The 23,399-nt window shown below is 39.0% G+C and overlaps 1 protein-coding gene across 2 annotated transcripts in view; it reads left to right on the forward strand.

Moving 5' to 3' along the window:
- CLIP4 (CAP-Gly domain containing linker protein family member 4) overlaps positions 1 to 22,719 on the forward strand; it is a 58,577-nt gene extending 35,858 nt beyond the window's left edge. Inside the window, exons 8-17 of one of the 2 annotated variants that reach the window (XM_077813639.1) lie at positions 242 to 478; positions 4,831 to 4,966; positions 5,782 to 5,919; positions 9,533 to 9,619; positions 13,381 to 13,521; positions 14,034 to 14,168; positions 16,343 to 16,466; positions 17,695 to 17,759; positions 18,960 to 19,032; positions 20,425 to 22,719. In XM_077813639.1, coding sequence (XP_077669765.1) covers positions 242 to 478; positions 4,831 to 4,966; positions 5,782 to 5,919; positions 9,533 to 9,619; positions 13,381 to 13,521; positions 14,034 to 14,168; positions 16,343 to 16,466; positions 17,695 to 17,759; positions 18,960 to 19,032; positions 20,425 to 20,746 — 1,458 coding nt within the window. In that variant the 3' untranslated portion in view covers positions 20,747 to 22,719. The remainder of the gene's footprint in view (positions 1 to 241; positions 479 to 4,830; positions 4,967 to 5,781; positions 5,920 to 9,532; positions 9,620 to 13,380; positions 13,522 to 14,033; positions 14,169 to 16,342; positions 16,467 to 17,694; positions 17,760 to 18,959; positions 19,033 to 20,424) is intronic. The other variant, XM_077813641.1, reaches the window with a different exon arrangement.
- Positions 22,720 to 23,399: the final 680 nt, after the last annotated feature.

The raw sequence follows: 23,399 nt of genomic DNA on the forward strand, positions 1-23,399 counted from the left end.
GTGAGATGTGTATAATTACTTATGCACTTATGTTAAAATGCTGTATTTTGTCTCAGTCAAATGCCTATTTAATATTTTTATATATGCATGTTTGAAAATTTTGCCTGCTGGTTACTAACAACAACAACAAAAATGGTTGCAAGGGGATTTTAAATCTTATACGTGGACTCTACTTCTGCACAGCCAAGTTTTGGCCTGTCTTTATGGTAAGTCTTTTAATTATTCTACCTTGTTTATATAGAATGATAAAGGACAGATTCCAGCAGACGTGGTTCCTGATCCGGTAGACATGCCATTGGAGATGGCAGATGCTGCAGCAAGTGCAAAAGAAATCAAGCAGATGCTGTTGGATGCAGTGCCTCTGTCATGTGACATCTCAAAGGCCATGCTTCCAAACTATGATCATGTCACTGGCAAGGCCATGCTTATGTCACTTGGCTTGAAACTAGGAGATCGTGTTGTTATTGCAGGACAAAAGGTACGTGAGCAAATTTGAAACTGCACAAGTAATCTCCTGTGAATGGGGCATTTGTAGTATGTTTGAAACTGATTTCTTATTTGTAAATGTAAAATAACTTCTGGAAGGTATGAGATGTGGATGACAGTAGAGATGCGAAAATATTTCCATTGCTGGAAAATAGGTGGAAAGGAAAATCCCCTCATGAGAAGCTGAAAGCTTATGTAGTAGTGAAACTTTTTCACTGTTGTGAAAAGCAGGTTTTGGCAGGCAAAATCTTTTTTTTTTTTTTTTTTTTTACCTGCAAACCCTTCCTTAACAGTCCATCATAATACATAAGTGGGTCTTAGTCTTTATGGGGTATGGATCCAAAATGCTGCCAGGGCTCACAAATACCATCCTGATCTTGTGACAGGAATTTATATTGCTTAGAATTAATCTAGTTTCCATTTCCAGAAACTGGTAAAAGGTACATTTAATTCTGCTTAGCAGGTTAGTTGTTTAATTTCATTGGTGTAATGCAGCTAACATCTCCTTTGATGAAACACTGCCGTGTTATAGAGGTAGGAATATAATCTAAGGAGCAATGAGTAGTACTTTAGTTAAATAACTGCAGCTCAAATTTTAATTGCTTTAAACTAGATAAGTTTGGAAACTTGTTGTTCTACTGGTAGCTATATTGGTATATATGAAGTCATATACTTTTTCCTCTTCTTGTAGGTAGCAAGGACTTAGAAATGATTTAAAAGCAATAGGATGTTTTTAAAGATTGCCATAAGCACACATGCAAAGTTTGCTGAAACATCTATTTATAAGAGCAGAATTCAGCATTTGGGTTTTCATGCACCTGTGACAACAGTACTTGCATATTTGATTTTTCTGATATTAACTTTAGATTTATAATTTGTTCTTTTCAATTCAAAATCTTTCCCTTGCAATGTATGAAGCAGTTTCCATTTTGAATTTGCATTTGACATGTTACTGAAATTGGGTCAGGAAAGGTGACACAATCATTAGCTATACAAAAGGTATGGTAACTGAAATATATACAAGAAACTGCTTGTTCTGACAAGAGAATTAACATATGAAAGTTGTTTAGCCAGAAACTATTACACAATGAAAGCGAAGAAGAAAATAACAGCCATCAAAAATGCTCGAGCTGCAAGTCAGTAAAAGCTTCAGAACAAGAAGAAAGAAGTTTGTACTTATTTCAGTTACATACATAGAATGCTAGTTTTTATTTTGACATTGCACCAGAGCACTGAACATCTTCTGCAGAAAAGGACCTAGGGGTTACAGTGCACGAGAAGCTGGATATGAGTCAATGGTGTGCTGTTGTTGCCAAGAAGGCCAATGGCATTTTGGGATGTATAAGTAGGGGCATTGCCAGCAGATCGAGGGACGTGATCGTTCCCCTCTATTCTACACTGGTGAGGCCTCATCTGGAGTACTGTGTCCAGTTTTGGGCCCCACACTAGAAGAAGGATGTGGAAAAATTGGAAAACATCCAGCGGAGGGCAACAAAAATGATTAGGGGACTGGAACACATGACTTATGAGGAGAGGCTGAGGGAACTGGGATTGTTTAGTCTGCAGAAGAGAAGAATGAGGGGGGATTTGATAGCTGCTTTCAACTGTCTGAAAGGGGTTCCAAAGAGGATGGCTCTAGACTGTTCTCAGTGGTAGCAGATGACAGAACAAGGAGTAATGGTCTCAAGTTGCAGTGGGGGAGGTTTAGGTTGGATATTAGGAAAAACTTTTTCACTAGGAGGGTGGTGAAACACTGGAATGCGTTACCTAGGGAGCTGGTGGAATCTCCTTCCTTAGAAGTTTTTAAGGTCAGGCTTGACAAAGCCCTGTCTGGGATGATTTAGTTGGGGATTGGTCCTGCTTTGAGCAGGGGGTTGGACTAGATGACCTCCTGAGGTCCCTTCCAACCCTGATATTCAATGGTTCTGTAAACTGTAACACTTTCACTGTCTATATGGATGGAGTTTTCTAGACTTGGAGCCCTTTAGTCTGAAAAGATGCGACTAAAGTGCTGCACCTCCAATAGGCTGTCAGAGGCCAGAGTTTGTGGATATAGATTGTCAGTGGTCCCCAAACTTTCTACCTCACACCCCCTGTCAAGGTTCCTTCCCCACTCTTAACTCTAGGGTACAGATGTGGGGACCTGCATGAAAACCTCCTAAGCTTACTTTTACCAGCTTAGGTTAAAACTTTCCCAAGGTACAAATTAATTTTACCCTTTGCCCTTGGAATTTCCACTGCCACCACCAAACTTTAACTGGGTTTACTGGGAAACGTAGTTTGAACATGTCTTTCCCCCCAAAATCCTCCCAACCCTTGCACCCCACTTCCTGGGGAAGGTTTGGTAAAAATCCTCACCAATTTGCATAGGTGACAACAGACCCAAACCCTTGGATCTTAGAACAATGAAAAAGCATTCAGTTTCCTTACAAGAAGACTTTTAATAGAAGTAAAAAAGAATCACCTGTGTAAAATCAGGATGGTAAATACCTTACAGGGTAATTAGATTCAAAACATAGAGAATCCCCTCTAGACAAAACCTTAAATTACAAAAAAGACACACAGACAGGAATAGTCATTCTATTCAGCACAGTTCTTTTCTCAGCCATTTAAAGAAATCATAATCTAACACATACCTAGCTAGATTACTTACTAAAAGTTCTAAGACTCCATTCCTGTTCTGTCCCTGGCAAAAGCAGCATACGGACAGACACAGACCCCTTGTTTCTCTCCCTCCTCTCAGCTTTTGAAAGTAAGTATCTTGTCTCCTCATTGGTCATTTTGGTCAGGTGCCAGCAAGGTTACCTTTAGCTTCTTAACCCTTTACAGGTGAGAGGATTTTTCCTCTGGCCAGGAGGGATTTTAAAGGGGTTTACCCTTCCCTTTATATTTATGACACCCCCCATTTGCCCCTGTCAGGCTTGCAGCCGGGGCCGGGAGCGGGGTTGTGGCTCCGGGAGAGGGGGACATGGACAAGAGTAATGGGGCTGGGGCCACAGCTGGGGGCAGGTGTGGAGGGGGGGCAGCTGCTGTGTGTCGCTCCCTCCCCGCCTCCCCGTGAGGGTGGGCCTGGGTCTCAGTCACGCTCCCCCAAGCGTTCCTCCACATCCCTCTAGGGGAGCATGCCCCACAGTTTGGGGACCTCTGAATTAAGTAATCCTATAATAGTCAAACTTAAAGGGGACAGGTAAAACGGGGGGAGAGAGGAAGGAGGCTCTCCCCCTTTCTTGCTGCTTTCTGATATATAAAGAAGGTTAGTCTGAACAGTTCTGTTTAAATACAATTTTTAAAAGGGGGAGTGGGGAGGCTTCTGTTTGCTGAATTTCTAATGTTAACACTCCCTTCCCCTCCACCCCAACACCTTATCTGCCCTTGAAATTATAGTGATAAACTAGCAACACAAAAGATTGAAAGCTGAGTAATTGAAAGAGGGAGATTTTTTTATTTTTACTAAGACTAATTAAAAAACCGTAAGTTTTAAAACTGATTTAAATCCACCATCTAAAACTGTTGGGAGAAAGGACATCTTTGTTAATGATTCAGCACCCTGCCCCTTAAATTAAGGCTGAGACCAGAAGAAGTCCACTGGCAAAATCAAAGAAGACGGTCTCAATGCTCCTGATCCTTTTTTTAAAAAAGCAGGATCTAGATTCAAAACCAAAACAATTTTTTAGGCTTTTTTTTTTTTTTTTTTTTGCATCAGCAAGAAGGAATAAAGGTCATGGACTCTTTGAAAATAAATTCCTTTGCAGCTTATCTTTAAATTTTAGGGGTAGTCTGAATGTGGTGTTTTGTTTTATTTTATAATCTCCCTCCCTCATTCGGAAGAGGCCTGTATTCTTCAGGATACTTAAGCATGTGCCTAACTTTAAGCAGGTGGGTTACTCTTTGAAGTCAAAATGAATGAAACCTGCTTAGTAAGACGTGCACTGCAGTATTTTGCTGAAGTGATGTCATTGTCTAATGGTACATGTTGTCTGTGACTCATTTCTGTTGTGATAACTGCCAATAAATACTGCTTTTGTTCAATCTGAGGTGACTTAGTCCTGTCTCTTATATCTTACAACACTCACTGGCTGGCATTCTTGAAGGAAAAGGATCTCTGCCCTCAAGGAACGCAAAGGAATGTGAAAGTGGCAATCATAGAATATCAGGATTGGAAGGGACCTCAGGAGGTCATCTAGTCCAACCCCCTGCTCAAAGCAGGACCAATCCCCAACTAAATCAGTCAGTGTGTATAGTGATAATGGATCTGGAGATGACTTACTATCTTACATAGTATCTAATGGACATGGTATTTATTTATTATTCACAAAGTCATTCTGTGTTAATTCTTTTCTTTAGGTTGGTACATTAAGGTTTTGTGGCACAACAGAATTTGCCAGCGGGCAATGGGCTGGTGTAGAACTGGATGAACCAGAAGGAAAGAATGACGGAAGTGTTGGAAAAATCCAGTACTTCAAGTGTGCACCAAGATGTGGTATAACTTTATTTTCTAGATGTTTTAGAGATACTTTGAAACCTTAATTAAAAAAAAAGAAAAACATTGGTTTGATTAGATGAGGCATCTTTGGGTCGAAAAATACAAATTATTTGTCCCAGATTTTTCTATTTTGTAAATTCCTTTAATTGGTCCTAACTTTATCAGTTCTAAGTGTTGCAAAAGAAGTCACTTCTGATTACTTCCTTGAAACTGCAGTGTAGTATCTTTCCAGTTTTGCCATCTTCATTGGTTATTTGCTTTTCTCACAGCCATATTGTAATTGTTTTGTTTCTATTTGACATTTTCTCTCATAGCTTACCTGGCTTTCCACTTTGAAAGAGATTTGTTTGAGCATTCATACAGATATGCCATTCTTAAAATTTCTCTCCAGCATAACCCTCAAAGGAATGTGATGTAGTCTCTTTTCTTTGTTTGTCAAATTGAGGTGTGTGTGTGTTGTAAATTTGCTTGGCATTTCATTTCCACCTGTGGGATGATGCAGGAGCTTGTGCTGAGGGATGATCTGTCTCAGTTTCCAGATCAGCCACAAGCATTGTGTGTGATGCTGGGCAGAGCACTGAGGCACAGGATAGAGCAAAAGATTTTCCCATCTATAAAATAGGAATAGTACTTCCCTACCTCACCAGGTGTGAGTATAACAATCCATTAATGATTGAGGCACTGAGGTACTATGTTAAACAGAGTAATCTAAGAGAGAATAGGTAGATTTTTTTTTTTTTGCACTACTGCTTCTCTTGGTTTACATACTGCATACAGAAAGAGATGCATGTCTTTTTTTTTTAATTCTCTAGGTATCTTTGCACCTCTTTCTAAAATAAGTAAGGCTTCAGATCACAAGAAGAATTTTGTCAGAAGTCCTTCCACACGATCTACTTTGGTCAAGTCCAAGAAAATCGATGTAACGCATATAACTTCAAAAGTGAATACTGGTAAATAATTTTTTTTATAAAGCTAGTATCTCCAAAAATCAGACAGTAATTTTGCATATCTTTATGTTAAAATCCTAGCTTGTAGTTAATTCATCCTCTTGGGATAAGAAAGTAGTATGACATTTATTAATTATGCCTTCTCATTAACTGAAGTTGTTGGTGCTGAGAGGTGTTGAGCATCTGTCACTCGCATTGAAGTAGTTTAAACTGCAGGTGCTTATTGCTCAGGATCAGGCCCTATGGCTTAATCACAGTAAAAATTAATGTTCTACCATTTGGTATGTCATTGTACTATAGCACTGGTGTGTTATGCCTTTTTACAGTCCCCTGCAGCATTATGTAACATTGATTGCTGGAAGGTAAGATATGGGACTAGTTACACCGTTGCCCAATTCTGGTAAGACAATTGCTATGTCTTTTTCTAGGGCTGAGCCAGGGGAAGCTGTAAAGTGACTAAAGGTTCTGTTCTCAGTTAATGGTCACTTTGGTAGTATAATATACTAAGGGGATCTAACATTACATATTGACATACTGTTTGGGAAAGGCTTACCATAGCACACGCTCTGAAGCTTTTAAAGCTGTTTCTGATTGGAGATGATCTCTGTAAATGTCTAAAATTGCTTTGCTTTAATTATGTGGATTTTATTTGACTTGATCAGCAGGCTGTCAAACTGTCGAGGAAAACACATTTATATGCTAGTGTATATACAGCTGTATATAAGTATTAAAATATTGTAAAAAGTATTAACACAATTTCTTCAATAAAAACCCTTCTGGCAAAAATAATTAGAAGCTATTTTAATAACTACATTATGTGTCAAGGCAATGAATTCGTTCACCTGAGAAACGAAGAACACATCTGGAGGGGAGAGATATTCTTGTGTTTAAGTCCATGGGTGGGGGCTTAGGAGATCTGGGTTTAATTCCTGGCTCTGCCACAGACTTCCTGTGTGACCTTAGTTTAGGCAAATAACTTACTCTCTCTGTGCTTCAGGTCCCCATCTGTAAAGTCAAGATAATATTCCTTTTCCTCCACCCTTTGCCTTTCTTGTCAATTTAGCTTCTAAGCTCTTGGGGCAGGGACTCTCTTATGTGTTTGTACAGTGCCTCGCATATACAAATGGGCCCTGATCTTGATTAAATGATGTAAAAATAATGCTATTAAATGGATTGTTCTATAATTTCCTCTCTCTCTCAGTCCTGCCCAGTTGGACCCTTAATAGTAAAGCAGCATGACTTTACAGGTGGAGGGGTATAAATACATTCCTACAAAATTATTAAAATCCTCTAAAACATTCCTTTTTTAACTGTAAAATATGCAGCATATACAGACAACATGATGGGATGGTGGAATAAATTTTTTTGGCAGTGATTTGGGATGACCTGCAAAAGTCATTTGACTCTTGCTGTCATGTCCATGTGGTAGACTTGCTGCTCTGTGACCATTAAAAATAATTGAACAGCCAGAATTTTCTACACACTGACATACTTCAGAAAGTTTGAAGTTCTCTGTCTGACCTTTGCTAGAAATGGGGCATTTGTATAGTATAAGTTGCATGGTTATGACTTGATCTGAAAAAGGATATGTTCCACGGAGCTCATCTTTTTTTGAAATGCCTTGTCCTAATCATATCAACTTAGACAATTAACTTAACATCCAGGCAGTTTAACATGATGTGGAAAAACTGACACCTTGCATAAAATGCTACACTTCAGTAAAATAATTACATTTGTTAGCTTAGGCCACCCACTTTACAGTTTTGCTATCTCTTTCTATAAAACAGTCTTCACTTTGGCTGTTTGGTCCACTCATAGTATTGTGAGCCATAAGACAGTTGTTTGTTAAGATTGAGCTCTGATTTATTTTCAAAAGATCTTGACTAAAATGGAAAAGGATTGTTGTCCTCTGAGGCGATGCATTCGTGACAGCAGTTTGTGATTAATCTGTTTTTTGACACAGCTGTGCCTAGCCGTCTATATAAATCCAAAAATTTGACATTTGCTTTAAGACAAAATCAGAGTAAGTTACACCTGGTGCACCGCTAGGGCTTACATGTGTAAGCAGTATGTAGTGAGCTGCCATTGTAAGATATTCTTATGCCAAAGGGCCATTTATCTTAATGTGCCTGGTGGAGTCACTTGGTAGGGTGGGAGGATAAAGTTGCAAATACAGAGCTTTCTTCTGAAACGTTTCCTTACATTACTGGAGTAAATTTCTTCATTGCCTTAACCACCAATAAATTATTTGTGTTATAGGCCGTGCAAAATAATTAGTACATCTTCTGTAAATATTGTAGATAGACTGCAGAGTTCTGTCAAACCTTACCTTTAATATTGTATATAGATATTTTAATGCTTTTTTTTTATTTGTACTTTTTGATATTTATATTTGTGATAAAAATATTTCCTCTTTAAATAGTCCATTAGATTTCATTAGTAATGGTCACATTAGTCCTGGTACTTATTGTGATCATCAAGGATTTTCTGTTCTAAAACGTATCTCCAGCCATGAACAATGTTCTCACGTGTCTGACTCTTAACGCTGAAATATAAAACACCTTAAAATAGAATACAGTAATAAATAATACCAAAATAATATATCATCTGGGCTAAGCCAATAAATATAATTAAATAAAAAGTCCACTTTGCCCTCATCACTAGTACCAGCAAAATTGTTCGGAAGGTTCTGTTCTCTTTGCCTAGCCTAGTGGCAGACAACCACTTATGAATACAAAATAGCTTGTCCATGAAGCATGTATTTAAGCAGCAATATTAGTTCATACATATGTTATTACATTGTTGCTATGTAGTGTAATAGGCTCTTTAATTAGATTAATATTGGCATATTCAATCCGTTTTCATAGGCTTGAAAACAAAAGTTATGAGGTTGAAACTCAGATTTGTATAAATACGTGCATACATTGAAATTATAGATTTAACAGTTGGTACTCTTATTCCAATAGTAAAAGCAAAAAAGTTTGGTTTTGAGTGTGTTTAAGGAAATCAGATGTTTGTGATTTTAAAGGATTTTTTTGTTCACTTGTGTTAACTCAGATTGCTTCAATATAAACATTTGGCAAGCAATTTGTTTATAATATCGCTTGATTGCTTTGGAGCGTTTTTTAAGTGTCAGTGGTTTAACATGATTGGTAAATTATTTTACAACTAGAAGTTTTATATAAAAATACTGTGGTTTTGTAGTACTTATATTTGAAGAATCCAACGCATTTTACGAGTACTAAATAAGCATCCTGGGCAGACCTTGGCCCCATTTCACAGATTGGTGAAGAGAGGGACGGGAGAGAGCACAGAGAAGTTGCGGCTTGCCAGTGGTCACACAGGAAACTAGTATCAGTCAGGATTAGGACATTTTGCCAGTACTGTACCGTGTTCTGAATACTAGATATCATACCCTTCTGTAAAGATTACTAGTGTCTATAGTATGTATGTAGATTGAAATGATGGACTTGGAGGTATCATGGTTGGTTCAGGGGTATACAAACCCAGTACTGTATCTGTTTGCATATGTGTTTTTTTTTGTAAAATTATTTATAGGTAATTGGCAGGGTATTTGTTGACCCTATTTGTTTTTTTGTCTTTTTTTGTCTCCTAGGCTTAGCTACATTAAAAAAAGATAGTAGTGCTGAATCCACCTTTTTGGCTACTGAAGAAGGAATGAAAACTATGCCTGGTAAAGAAGGTAACTAAATTCCCCTTGTTGATTCATTTTGAGCCAATTCTGGGAAGGGCAAAGGAAGTATCACGTCTCTTTCCTTCCCCTACCCCTCTTTATAGTTACTCAGATATGCTGCAAAAGCAGTGCTAATGTATACCTGCATTCTAGTTCCAAGCAGCCCTGTACACCAGTCCGCTAGGAGCAGGATTAATCTGAGTGGGACCAATGTGATGCCGTTGTGAAAAAGGCTAATGCAGTCCAAGGATGAGTCAAGCGAGGTATTCCCAGTAGAGTTAGGGAAGGGTTATTACCATTATACAAGGCCCTGGTGAGACCTCATCTGGAATAGTGAGTGCAGTTCTGATCTCCCATGTTCAAGAAAGATGAATTCAAACTGGAACAGGTGCAGAGAAGGACTAGTAGGGTCATCAGTGGAATGGAGAACCTACCTTACGAGAAGAGACAAGGAGGTTGGCTTGTTAGGCGTAACAAAACAAAGGCTGAAGGGAGATATGATTCCTCTCTGTAAGTACACCAAGGGGATAACACTAGCAAGGGGAGGAGTTGTTTTAAGTAGAGGGCTGATACTGACACAAGAACAAATGGACATAAACTGGCAATCAGTAAGCTTAGGCTTAAAATTAAACAAAGGTTTCTAACCAGCAGAGGAGTGAAGTTCTGGAACAGTCTTTCAAAGGGAGTACTGGGGGCAAAAAAACTAACGTTTTCGGAGGCTGAGCTTGATAAGTTTGCTTACAATGGCATATGGCCCATTGTGACTGCTAGTAGCAAATATCTCCAGTTGCTTGAGATTGGACACTAGATGGGGAGTGTTCTGAGTTACTGCAGAGAATTCTCTCCCAGGTGTCTGGCTGTTGGCTCTTGCGCATATGCTTGGGATCTAATCGCCATATTGAGGGTTGGGAAGGATTTGAGTCGTCCCCGCCCCCCGGTCAGATTGTCAGAGACCTTGGGTTGGTTGGTTCATTTTTTTTTTTTTGGTCTACCTCTGCAGTGTGGTGTCTGGGTCATTTGCTTGTTTGAACTAGAGTGAACGGTGGATTTTCTATAACTTGAACTCTTCAGATCAAGATTTGAGGCCTTCGGTAACTCAGTCAGAGGCTGTGGGCCTATTACTGGGGTGTGTGGGTGAGGCTGTGGCCTGTGATGTACATGAGGTCAGGCTAGATCATGATTAAGGCTGTGTGTCTGTCACGGAAGTCACGGATTCCGTGGGCCAGCTGCACTGGCCGCTGCTGGGGCAGTCTCGGGCCACTACCCCCCACGCCCCAGCAGCAGCAGTAGTTTGGGTGTGGGAGGGGGCTCAGCGTGGCAGGCACCACCCCCGCAGCTCCCACTGGCTGTTGTTCTCGGCCAGTGGGAGCTACAGAGTTGGACCTCATGGCAGGAGCAGCGCACAGAGCCTCCCTGGCTTTCACTCCCTCAAGGAGCTGCAGGGACATGCCGGCTGCTTCTGGGGAGCCATGCGGAGCTGAGTAGGGAGCCTGCCAGCCCCGCCAACCCTCACCCCCAGCACCAGCAGGAGTCCTGGGCTGCGCAGTGCCCCGTGGCCCCCTGGCTCAAATTTTAGTTAGGGGTATACAGTACAAGTCATGGACAGGTCACGGGCCATGAATTTTTGTTTACTGCCCGTGACCTGTCCATGACTTTTACTAAAAATAGCCATGACTAAACCGTAGCTTTAATCATGATGGTCCCTTCAGGTCTTAGTTTGAGTGATATGGTCCACTGCCAGGGCAGCATGGCATGGCAGATGCATGTATAACCCTGGAGCCCAGCCCCCTATGCCTGAGGTTCTGTCTAAGAAAACCACATCATGTTGCAGATCGTCTGTAGAACAACCTTTCTGTTGGTTTTGTTGGATCTTTTCCCCCTGTGTTCCTGCTGCTGGTTGCATGTATTCCAGTGGGAACTGTGTTCAACAAGTATCAGAATTTTGACTCTTTTATTACTTGTACGTTTGAGTGGTGAGTAACAAATTATAATGGTGTAACAGCATTTTTAGATTTGTCTTCTGTAATGTAATCATTTCAAAACCATGTTAAGTCTGTAAAAATATTATTTTTTCTTTTAAAATTGGAATCCAGTCTCTAATGATCTGTAGGTTTATAATTGGCTAGTGACTTCTGATGCTTCAGTTTTTGGGTGCTCAACCTGACAACGCAAAGGGGTCTGATTATCAGAGGGTGGATGCTCAGCACTTTATAAAAATCCAGCCCCCATCTAAGGTTTCACAAGTTGAACACGTATTCTATTACTATTTGCCTTTGAAGATTTTGAGTATATGCAATTATTTAAAACAAAACAGAAACCTACCCTTCATCTGACTGAGTATATTTTTTCTTGAGAAAAAAACATCCTTTTTTTTTTCCTCCCAAACGTTTCAGTTCATGAACAGTTACTAGTTTGAGACAGGGTTTCAAGATGTAGGAGCCTAACTTTAGGCATCCGTATTCCTAATGAGGCACCTAAATAATTGGCTTAATTTTCAAAAAGTGCTGAAAACCCAGCCACTTCTGACTTCAGTGGGAGGTGCTTGGTGCTCAGCACTTTCGAAAATTGGGCTACCTAATTGGGTGCCTAAATACGGACTTTAGGCATCCACCTTTTAAAATTTTGAGCTTGGAATGTTACCTTTGCACACTCAGAACCACTATTTTTATACTTTTTTAGGACTTGCTATTTTTAGTTCATATTGAGACCGCCAGTATCTTAACTTCGGAGCCTTTGGTTTCTTGTACGCTTTCCTTAGGTACCCCATTCTTTAATCTGTGCTCTGGCTCTCAACAGTTGCACTTCATATTTTTTGACACCCCCCCTTCCCCAAGATAGAGAATTTAATTATATGAATACTGAATGTGTCCTAGCTCCAACCATGCATAGATCTCAAACACTGAATGAATAGAGCCTCACAACATTCCTGTGAGTCAGATAAGCAGTATTATCTCTAACTTCATAGATAGGAAAACTGAGGCACAAAGAGGGAAAAATTTTTCTTCACATTCAGTTGGTACATCTATACTTTGAGCTGGTGGGATCATTTCCAGCTTGAGGAGACATACCCATGCTAGCTCTGATCAAGCTAACATATTAAAAATAGTGTGTACCCTCAGTGTCAGGAGCTGCCCCGTGTATGATCAGAGCTAGCATGGGTATGCCTCCAAGAGCTGGGAATTATATCTCCAGCTTGAGGTGTAGACATACCTGGTGTTTCTTTTAGGCAGAAAAGAAGAGCTGAAAAAGAGAGAGAGAGCTAAAAGAAAAAGTTAAAACCAGATAAATCTTATTAAATATGTTCACAAATGGGGATAAAAGTGATTTATCTCCCATTCTTATTTTATTTTAAGGATTTGAATATTAATACAGTATATAATGCATACATTAGGCGCTAGTTCACACACCATTACTCACCCACAAAAATGTCACTTTCCCTACTTCTCATCAACTGTTTAATAAACTGGATACTGAGTGTGAGGTGATGAGGGCTTATGTTACTAATCCTTCATTCGTTTAACAAATGTACACTAGAACGTTTACCAGCACATCAAGAAGTATTATAAAGATCTAAAAATAATCTACCGGTGTGAAAATAAATGGCTAAAGTTCATGCTGTGAAGTATCAACTTTGCCTTTTAATTGGTTGCTCCCTTGCTTGCTTTGTAAATTAATGAGGTTCTTCTGTATCATGCATGCTTGTTTGCTCTAGTTGACTTGTCCTTTCCTGCATACCATCTCTGGATAATTATTTGCATTACCTCTGTCAGCTTTCCTTGGATCCAGCAGTTCTTCCTCTTCTACTACCTCTTTAGAGAGCAAACAGAATCATCCCAAGAAATGGAACTCAACTAACAGCAATAAAAAGGCAGTGCCTAAAGTAGCTCCTACCTCAACTAAAAGCAGTGCGGGTACTGTATCTGTTGTATTATTAAAGAACACCTTCACAGGCTGGGAATAGGGATGGCAGGTCAGTTAACTGTTTGGTCAAATATTCGTATAAATGTATTTGCTTTTACTTTGTCACTATTTGGGGTGATAACTTAAAGGAGGCACTTGTCAGATAGTTAGTCCTTAAATTTAAGTTTTGTATTTTTGTAACATTTTACTATTAGAAAATTTGCAGAAGAAGGTGCTGTTCTTAGTTTCACTTACAGATGAACTGCACTTCAGACTATTACTGCAACTTCTAACAACTAAGTAAACCTTAAATCCAGCATTTTTTAATTAGACTGAATACCCACTGAAGCAAAGGAATGTTTTCTCTAAGCAGCGTGTGTGGAACAGGACCTTTTGTTAAGAGCATATATGAATATTTGACCGGTCGGTTGGCTGACTCTCTGCTGAGACCTCATGATGTACGCCTCTTTGCATTTCAAAACTGCTGCTCTGCTTATTTCAGTTTTTCTCCTTCATTAAACAGGACTGAATAATGCTTCTCCGTCTACAAGAAAAAACCCTTTTGATGAAGGAGAAATTCAGCTTGGAGACAAAGTGCTAGTCGTAGGGCAGAGAACTGGCACTGTTAGATTCTATGGGACAACAAAGTTTGCACCAGGTATTTTATCTGTTCTTAAACTACATTGTAGAATCAGCGAAATGTCCTAGGAACAATATAAATGTTTGGAGCTTAATATTTAAAATAGAAATCCAGCAATTTAAGTGTTTTATCTCAATTTCACTTCATTATCATGGAATATTTGACTTTGACATGGAGCTGCCTAGCGTAATGGAGAAGATGGTACTTTAAATTGTGACTGTCACTTGACATTGCAGTCTTTAGTATTCTTACTATACTTTCTGACATTCATTTTCTTAAGGCTGCACACCTTTTTTCCCCCTGGGCTTTTATATGCCGCTGTTTTTGACCACATTGATGTCTTGCGTTACTGACGCTCTGCTAGAACATTTAGTGCTCTTCCCTTTTTAGATGTGTCATGGTGGTATATTGAGCTTTTTCAGAGTTTTTGTTTGAGTTCAGTTACTTGTCAGGACCGTTTTTTGTATTTTTATGCCCAATGAGGAGTTACCGATAACTAGAGAACTTAGGTGCTGGAAATTCCCCCCAGTATTATATAGTTAGGTGTCTTCAGATGGAGGTGGGTTGTTCTGAAGCCATAGGAACTATAACTTTTGAAAATGTATCCTTTCCAGCCAGGTTATTCTTACGCTTTCCTGTCATTTTTGAGCTCTTTCATAATCCAAACCTCTGCCTAGAACATAGCCATAAGATTGATGCAAAGAAGGTTCAATTACGCAATGTCTGCACTTAGGGTAACTGGTATATTTGTACCTCCCCTAGTTTAAATGGAGGCCCTCTTGCTTGAGATTTAAAGTGGCAATACCCTGTCTTGACACTTGGTGATATCAATATTTTTAAAAAATTGCTTAAGATAAAATGTCAGAATGAACCATCAGCAGGCACAAGCCACATTCATCATCTCAAGAAATATGTTAGGGTAAGCAATCCCCATTTAAGATGTGATTATTCTTTAACTTGATAGACTAATATAGATTCGATAGAACTTAATGGAAAAGCCAAAAGAGTCTGTTAACCTCAAATGATTATGTTCCTGTATTTAACTTGTATTGGGTGAATGGATTTCCTGACTAGCTGAGTGGTCACCATGTAAGGTGTGGTTTTTTTTTTGTTTTTTTTAAAAGAAAACATCACCATTGCAACTCTTCGCCTTTGAAACAGCCATATTTAAAATGGCAAAAAGTAGGCAACGATACAGAACGCTGCTTTCTGAGCAATTGGCAAAAACTTGATTTTTCTCTCCCTGTTTATTTTTGGTGGCAATGCAGATCTTTTTCAAATAGTTTTGTGTCACCTGCCTTTGGTGGACAGGAAAGAAGGAACTTTTGACATACTGATCCCTTGTGAATCATAGGTCACTGTTCTTATTTCTTCAGCTGATAATTAGTATTGCTCTTAAACCTATAGCACCAAATTACTTGTATTTAATTTTGAGTCTTTTGGGGCTGGACAGCATAAGGATTGCTAATAGGATACAGAATTTCTCACCTTTACATAATTAGCTGACACTTTTCACAGGTCGGTAGTGATCAAACTTATTACCATCTGATGGCTGTTCAGTAGCCTGTGTGAAATGAATTGCTGGCCAGTCCTAGTTCCTTATACACTTGTATTTGCATCACAAAATCTGCCTTGCAATTGGTAATAATTACTTCTGATTTTAGAGAGGGAAAAGGACTGAATGAGCATTGAGTGACATTCGAATCTTAGTAGTGGTCATTTGAGCTCAGGATTAAGGCATAAGTGCAGAGGAATGGCCAGTACAGCTTTGTCAATCTGCTGCTTTCAGCAGCCTTAAATTCACTTAAATAAGATGCAAAGCTTTTTTTCTTTTCTGTTTGTATCTAAATAGGCCATTTTTCTTAAAATAGGTTTAAAAGTTTTGAGTAATCAATAGTATTTCTAGGGCTATTTTTAATATAGCACTCGTATCTCAGTGTATTTTAATATAATTTAGTTAACTGTTCTTATTTTTCTTCTGTATTTTGGTGGTGGCATACATTTTGATTTGACTTAATGAGATCACTTCTGGGTAAGGGAAAACCTGTCCTGGGTTTGGTTAAATACTCAGATGGTTATGTATAAATTAGTCATATGCGCAACAACTTGAGCATCTGTTAACTATTCCAAGTACAAAATTTTAATGTTACCCCGGGTAAAAGTAATATTGAAATTCCAAATCCCAACTGTAGGCTTTTGGTGTGGCATTGAACTGAACAAACCTCAGGGCAAGAATGATGGTTCAGTTGGAGGGGTCCAGTACTTCAGTTGTCTCCCCAGATATGGCATATTTGCCCCACCAACCAGAGTGCAGAGGTGAGTAATGATATCGTTTTATGTCTGTCACAAAACGTTTTCTCACTTCCTCTCCAACGGGAAACAAAATTCTGAACGAACCAAAGAGGAAAAACAATTATTCCTGCTGCTGGGGAGGTAGTAGATCCCCTTGGCTCTGAGACTAGCTTATTGAAAGAGCACTAGTATGTCACATCACCAGTGCTACATAAACAGGAAGCATACCCAGGTGGCTGTTCCAGCAACCTCACAAATTTAAAAACATTTCATTCCATCCCATTGCCTCTGTATCTAAGTGATTAAATTTAAGGACATAACTAATTAAGTAGGTGCTTTTGAAAGTTCTCATTTTTAGGGCCAAATCCTGATACTGTGAGCAGAATTCAAATACAAGGATTCTGCCTGTGGATGCTACATAGCTTCCTGGTGGGTATAGATCTCTCAAACTGCAAACAGGAGCCAGAACACCCACACAGTTGGATCGCAGCCACTACCATTGGGCTTGGGGGAAGGAATACCAGAGATAAACCTGTGCTCTCTAGCCATGTGTGCTTGTGACCAGTGGATGAGCACAATGCCTGTGTCTAGTTACCACGACTGACATACCCATTCTCTTCTCCACTTCCCCTTTTTCTTCTCTTCCAGTCTTCTAGTATGGCAGACCATCACAGTGCGATGCCACACAGCATAACAAGATGATACACAGTTTCCCCCTTTCTACTGTTGAGTTATAGCACGCAGAGGAATCAGCACTCTATCTGTAGCCTTTAGATATATGTGTGTGTGTGTGTGTGTGTATATATATAGCATTTCTGTTGCTGCATATGCTCTCAGGCAAACTTTCATCCTGCACCTCAGTAAGACTTAAGATGTCTCCTCTGAGTTTTCTTGATCTTGAGCATACTGTACCTATTTCTGTATCCTTAGATACACACGTAAAATTTTATAATACTAGCTGTCTGTTGACAAAAGACTTTCTGTAGTTATGTATACAAGGCAGAGGTAAGGCCTCTGTGGGACTCTGAACTCTGCATTTACTGACTTGTGGGCAACTAAAAGCTCAATCTATTTGGGATTGAAAATTTAACCAGCATGGTGGGGAGGATTCAACCCTAAATTAATCCAACATATTAAGTCTTTTGAAAAACCTTGCAACGGCTCTTCAGCCAAAATAGCCCAGCAATATATTTCTTAAAATTGAAATTGAACAATTTTAATTTGTGAGACTTAATCTATTATCTCACTTTAGATTAACAGGTTCCTTAGACTCCCTCACAGAAGTTTCATCAGGTAAAATGAATCATCCTTTCCCAGGTAAGAATCTGCGATGTGGGTCTGGTTTTGTTTGGATAGCCTGTAGAACATTTTGAGAAATTGCAGCTTCCTGGACATGCCACCCAGGTTCTTTGAATGGCCAAAGCAAAACAGACTTTTAGAGCAACCCAGATGCCCCAAGATGCATTGCTACTTGACTTCTCCCTCCTTTACAAAGCAGCCAGCAGTCACTGTCTGCAAGCAGGATTGGAGTTAGGAGACTGATATGGTATCAGTTCCTTCAGTTGCAGAAATGGAGGAAATAATTGCCTCAGGTGTCGGAATGCAACCCATCAATCCAGTGAATAAAAATGAATTCACTTCCTTGAACAATTCCTTTGATCCCTATTGATATATACTGGGGTTTTTGCTTGTACTTAAACAAAACAACAGCCCCCCCTCCCCCCACCCCAACCCTGGCTTCAGAATGGACTTACTGCAATAAATGGATATTTCCCCCTTTGTCTACTGTTGACTTAAAAAGGTGTTTTGTAAAGCTCTGTGTACTCTTTATGCACTCAGTTTTATTATATAAAATACAAGGCATTTTGGCCCATCGGATAGGGTTCTAGGCTGGGACTCAAGAGCCAGGAGTTATTTTCCTGTCATGGCCCCGGACCTGCTGTGTGCCCTTGGGCAAGTGAACTTCCCCTCTTTCTGCATCTGTTTAAGCTGTAAGCTCTTTGGGGCAGGAACTGTCCCTTAATATGTATTTTTACAGTGCTTGGTACGATAGGGCCCTGTGCTCAATTGCTACCATAGTACTCTTTTTACTGATGATGATTAAAGTTCTTGCCCAAAATTTTACCATCTAATACAAAAAGAAAACAAAACAGAGGGCAGTGGTTCAGACACAGAAGGGATTGTTGAGGAGATCAGAATAGGGATGATTCACAGATAATTTGTGTTTGATACAAGAGCTAGTGAATTATTTTGGCATTTTTTTCAAGGATGTTTGTTTCAAATTTTTGATTTATTTATTTTTACCTACCCCTTGTTCCTCTTCCTCCTTAAAATTCTCGAAGATTTTTTTGTTCTTATGGAATTTTTCACAACAAAATACCATTTCCCAAGCAGCTGTAGTTAGGTGTGGTGCGGAGGGTACTTAGCAAATGAGATGGGAGCAAAGCAAGTGGTTGTACAAGTTTTATTTTTAAATCAAGCAGCTTAGTCACCTTATTTATTCACTTTCTCATGTAGGTTTTAGACGAAGTTTAAGTACAACTTCTGCATCTTCACAGAAGGAGATAAACAGGAAAAACTCCTTTGTCAAGTGAGTGTTTGTTTAAATATGTAGTAACTGTGCAAAACTGGCAAGCTGTAGTTTAGAATCACAGGAAGAAAGCTCAGAACTTTCTTCTCTTGACATGTGCATGTAATTGCACTGAATGGTGTGGGTTCCTTTTGATTCACATGTGTAATTTCCATTAATGCACAGGACCAGTTCTTGCAGTCTTCTTTCAGACAAAACTCCCACTGAGTTCTGGCTGAGAGGGAACGACTGCAGGACCAGTCCTAGGAGAAGTGAGCCACTTTTGCTTGTCCTTGGATCTCGTACCACCAAAATAGAACAGGGAGTGAAATTTTCAACTGTGAACTCTTCCAACTCCAGTTGACAAACTATAGCTTAAAAGAAATATATCTATCATGGAAAAAAATTGCGTTCTGTCCTGTTTCTGAGGTGGCCTTTCACATTTTTTGCTTGACTTGTTACTTTGCTTCAAATATACCATGTTAATCTAATCTGATATTTTAAAAATGAAATCTATTTTCTTCTTAGCTGTATATAATTAGATTCATTGACACTTAGATTATGGATTTTTGCAGTGGGTTTTATCATCTTTCATTGTATGAGTCTGCCCAGCATCTAAATGAAAATGATCTATTTCTCATGTAGAGGTATAAATGCAGAGTGGGCTGTCATTTTGCACATTTGATCACGTAGCTTTTGTTGAAACAGTTTTCAGGGAGTTTCAGCACTTAAGTCCTAGTTCTGCATTGCAAAGCACTATGGCCCTGTACCACTTAAATTCATTGGACAGAGCCAAATTTCTCAGTGTATTAACTATTTGTTCAGTTTTTGCACACTGAGCTTTCTGATCTCTGTTGCCATATTATACTTAGACTTACATAAGGAAAAAAGAATATGGGGACATTTCCGTTTGAGAAGGAGAATTCTCTTCAGGTACGGTACCTCACTGGATTCAGTGGAGAATTTGTGTTCTGTTCGAGTAGTTCATTCATTATTCCAAGTATTTATGGTGTTTTACACAATTCAATATTAATGTGTTTCTATCGCCAGCATGTGCTATAACACAATTTTGACCTGTTAATACGGGCTGGCCCTGCTGTGTCACAACTTGACTTGGCTTAACCTGTTCATAAGCACAGCAATTTGTTTATGCCGCTCTCCGTTAGTGATACGATTGTCTACTATAAAGAAAAGGTTGATCTTAACATATTGAAAATCAGTTCCCCTTTCACTTAGCTGATGTTATGATGTGCTGGTTCTATTTGTAAATAACCACATACACATCCTACTACTGACATAATCTATTAAAAAGGTAAATTAAAATGCCTTTCAGAAACAGTGCACAATATAATCATAGGAAAAAAATGCCCTTGTGTGCTCACTGAAAGAAGCCCCATTTCTTTCTCTAACTAGATCTAGAAGCTCGCTGCTGCGGCGTAGTTGGAGCAACACCACTACGACTAACACGGAAGGATCTGTGAAACTACATGAGGGGTCTCAGGTCCTTCTGACCAGCTCTAATGAGATGGGCACAATTAGGTACATTGGCCCTGCTGACTTTGCACCTGGAATATGGCTTGGACTTGAACTCAGAAGTGCCAAGGGAAAGAATGATGGATCTGTGGGTGACAAGCGCTACTTCACCTGTAAGACAAACCATGGAGTCTTAGTTCGGCCTAGTAGAGTAACGTATCGTGGGATTAATGGAGCAAAACTTGTGGATGATATTTGTTGAACCAGAATGCTTACAACCTGTGCATCAAGTGCGAGTGCAATGATCTATAAGCATTAAACCACATCCAATAACCCCAACATCATCTGCACGGAATGCTGACTTAAATTTTATCTGAACTATGAAACCTGCTTTTTTTGGTAATCTCTCTCTCTAGGCTCTAACCACCTCAAAGTCATATTCAGGAGTGGAAATCATATACTCCTATTTTGACACAGTCCCTGCCTGTGAGTTTCTTGTAAAAGCATTCTGGGTTTGATACTGCATTATTTGAATAATGTCCCACTCCCAGAAGGCCAGTATATCTGACATTCTTTTAAGTTGCTTTGTGATTCAAAGTATTTGGAAGATTTTCTTCCCTGTACTAATGAACTGATAAATCATGCTGCTGCCTTTTCATAACAAAGGAGATTGTTAAATGAGACACATTAGTCTATGCAGTATTGGTCCCAGGATATTAGAGACAAGGGTGAATGCCTGAATATATCTTTTATTGGACCAACTTCTGTTGGTGAGGGAAACAAGCTTTTGAGTATGCAGAGCTCTTTTTTTTTTCCTTCTTCTTCTTCTCAGACCTGAAGAAGAACGCTGTATAGCGTGAAAGGTATTCCTCCTCCACCTTGTTTCTCACATTAGTCTGTTTACTAGACACTTTGTCCATCTCCCTGTGAGCTAGTAGTAATAAGCAGGAGAAATGACTTTTTTTTTTTCAAATCAGTTGTGAAACAATTAAGAATTTTATCATTCAGAAAAAAAACCCATCCCCCAAAAAATGGTAATTGGAAGAATTTGCTGCTACAGTGCTATGCCTGTGAACAGCATAAATGAAACAGAAAAAAGACTGTAAAAAGCACAAATACACTGTTTCTGGTTTGCACTTTTCTCTGTGTGGATTTGTAAAAAGACAGCCGCATGCACTTTTCAAAATATAATGCACTTTCATCTCTCTCCTCTGGAGAGCTTTCCCCTACTGTTTGAAGACATTCTTTTGTTTGCTGTTGTTGCAGGCTACAATCATCATGTTCCAATGCATATAGAACTTTGATGGCACCACACATAGATATTGGTGACCTTATTAAGTATGGTCTGCAGGAGGTACGATGCAGTATATATATATTTTTTAAGCAAAGGTTTTTACTTTGCAATTTATATATTTCTTCATTGTCCTTCAGAGCACAGTTTCTTCTTTGCTACATTTGCCATTTATAAAATTTGTAAATTGCCTGTGAATCTTCTTAGATGTAGCATGGTAACACTTATTTAGATGCAACATGATTTATCTGTCTTTTAAAATAAACGCAGTGCTTTCAGAATTTTCCATGTACATCTTGAACAGCTAAAATGCAGAACATGTTTAGCATGTATTAACAATACCTTTCTTAGTGCAAGTATACAGGTTTCAGAATATCTCACAGTAAAATGGTTTGCCACTTCTGAATGAGCTGTTTCACTTAGTTGAGAAGTGTACAGTGCTTTAAATTACATTTGTAGTAGCCTGTTTTTAGACTGACTTTGTGCAGCTTTTACAATGTATTTTAAATATGGCTATTTTTTCTGGACTATTAAAAAAGACTGCATAGTGTATTCTCATCTATGGAAGTTTTTAACTGAAGACAAAAATTGTAAATTTTGAATGTACACATTTTATTGTAAACTGTCTAAATTATAGCTTTGTATTTGAAGTTAGCAAGGTTCTGAACATCTGTATCTTCCATGTTTTATATCTATAGATATCTTTTTTCTGTAATTAACAATATTCACTGATCTTTGATCTATTAATACCCATTCTTTTAAAGATAATTTGCTTTTGGGGGGAGTGTGTCACAAAACGATTGTCCTTTTTTTCCCCTTACAAATTATGTAAATAGAACAGGGAAATGGCAGCTCTAATATATAGACAGGTTTTATATCTTCATGTAGTTTATCATAATGCTGTATGGTATAGAATTGCAAGCTGGTAAACAAAGTGTATACAACTGGTCTTGTTTTTCTCCTCCCCCAATTTTGGGTAGTGCAATGTCTGTGATAACTTTAGGGCCTAGGCCACTGCTGAGACCAGAGACATTCCTGCTTTTTAATTCAAGATCTGCCTTAACCTGCCTGAGCACACTTAATGAGTCATCTGTCCACTCTTTTCATGGCTAATGAGGATAATGCTCTTTGCACAGCTGAACTATGGCACCTGAGGTAACGGCACAGCTACTCCTGGTTCCCACTGTTGGAGGGCCTCGCTTTCCTGTTCTTTATGCCAAAAATGATCAGCAGTGGTGATAGTTAACCTTGACACTGCAGTGAGATTAAAGAACAGTGATGACAGGAAGACTGAGATCGAACCTGGCTCTGTGATTTTTAGGCATGTCACGTTCCCTGTCTTGCTCTAGTTCCCAGGCTCTACAATCAGGGGATGATGTTTAACCTTTTCTAAAGCAATAGGTGATCTTCAGCCAAGGCTCTCAAGATCTTCCAATATGACCTTGGGTGAATCATTTAACCTCACTATCTGTTTGGCTTGTATAGCTTTTTCCACAGCTCATTGAGATTGAACCTGGCTCTGTGATTTTGTCAGTCCTGTTGCCATTAGAAAAGAAACACCATGAACTTTAAAACACATTTACTTTGCTAAATAGCCACTGCAGCTCATCTGAAAGGAGATTAA

This window comes from Eretmochelys imbricata, chromosome 3, assembly GCF_965152235.1.
Source record: "Eretmochelys imbricata isolate rEreImb1 chromosome 3, rEreImb1.hap1, whole genome shotgun sequence".
NCBI lineage: Eukaryota > Metazoa > Chordata > Testudines > Cheloniidae > Eretmochelys > Eretmochelys imbricata.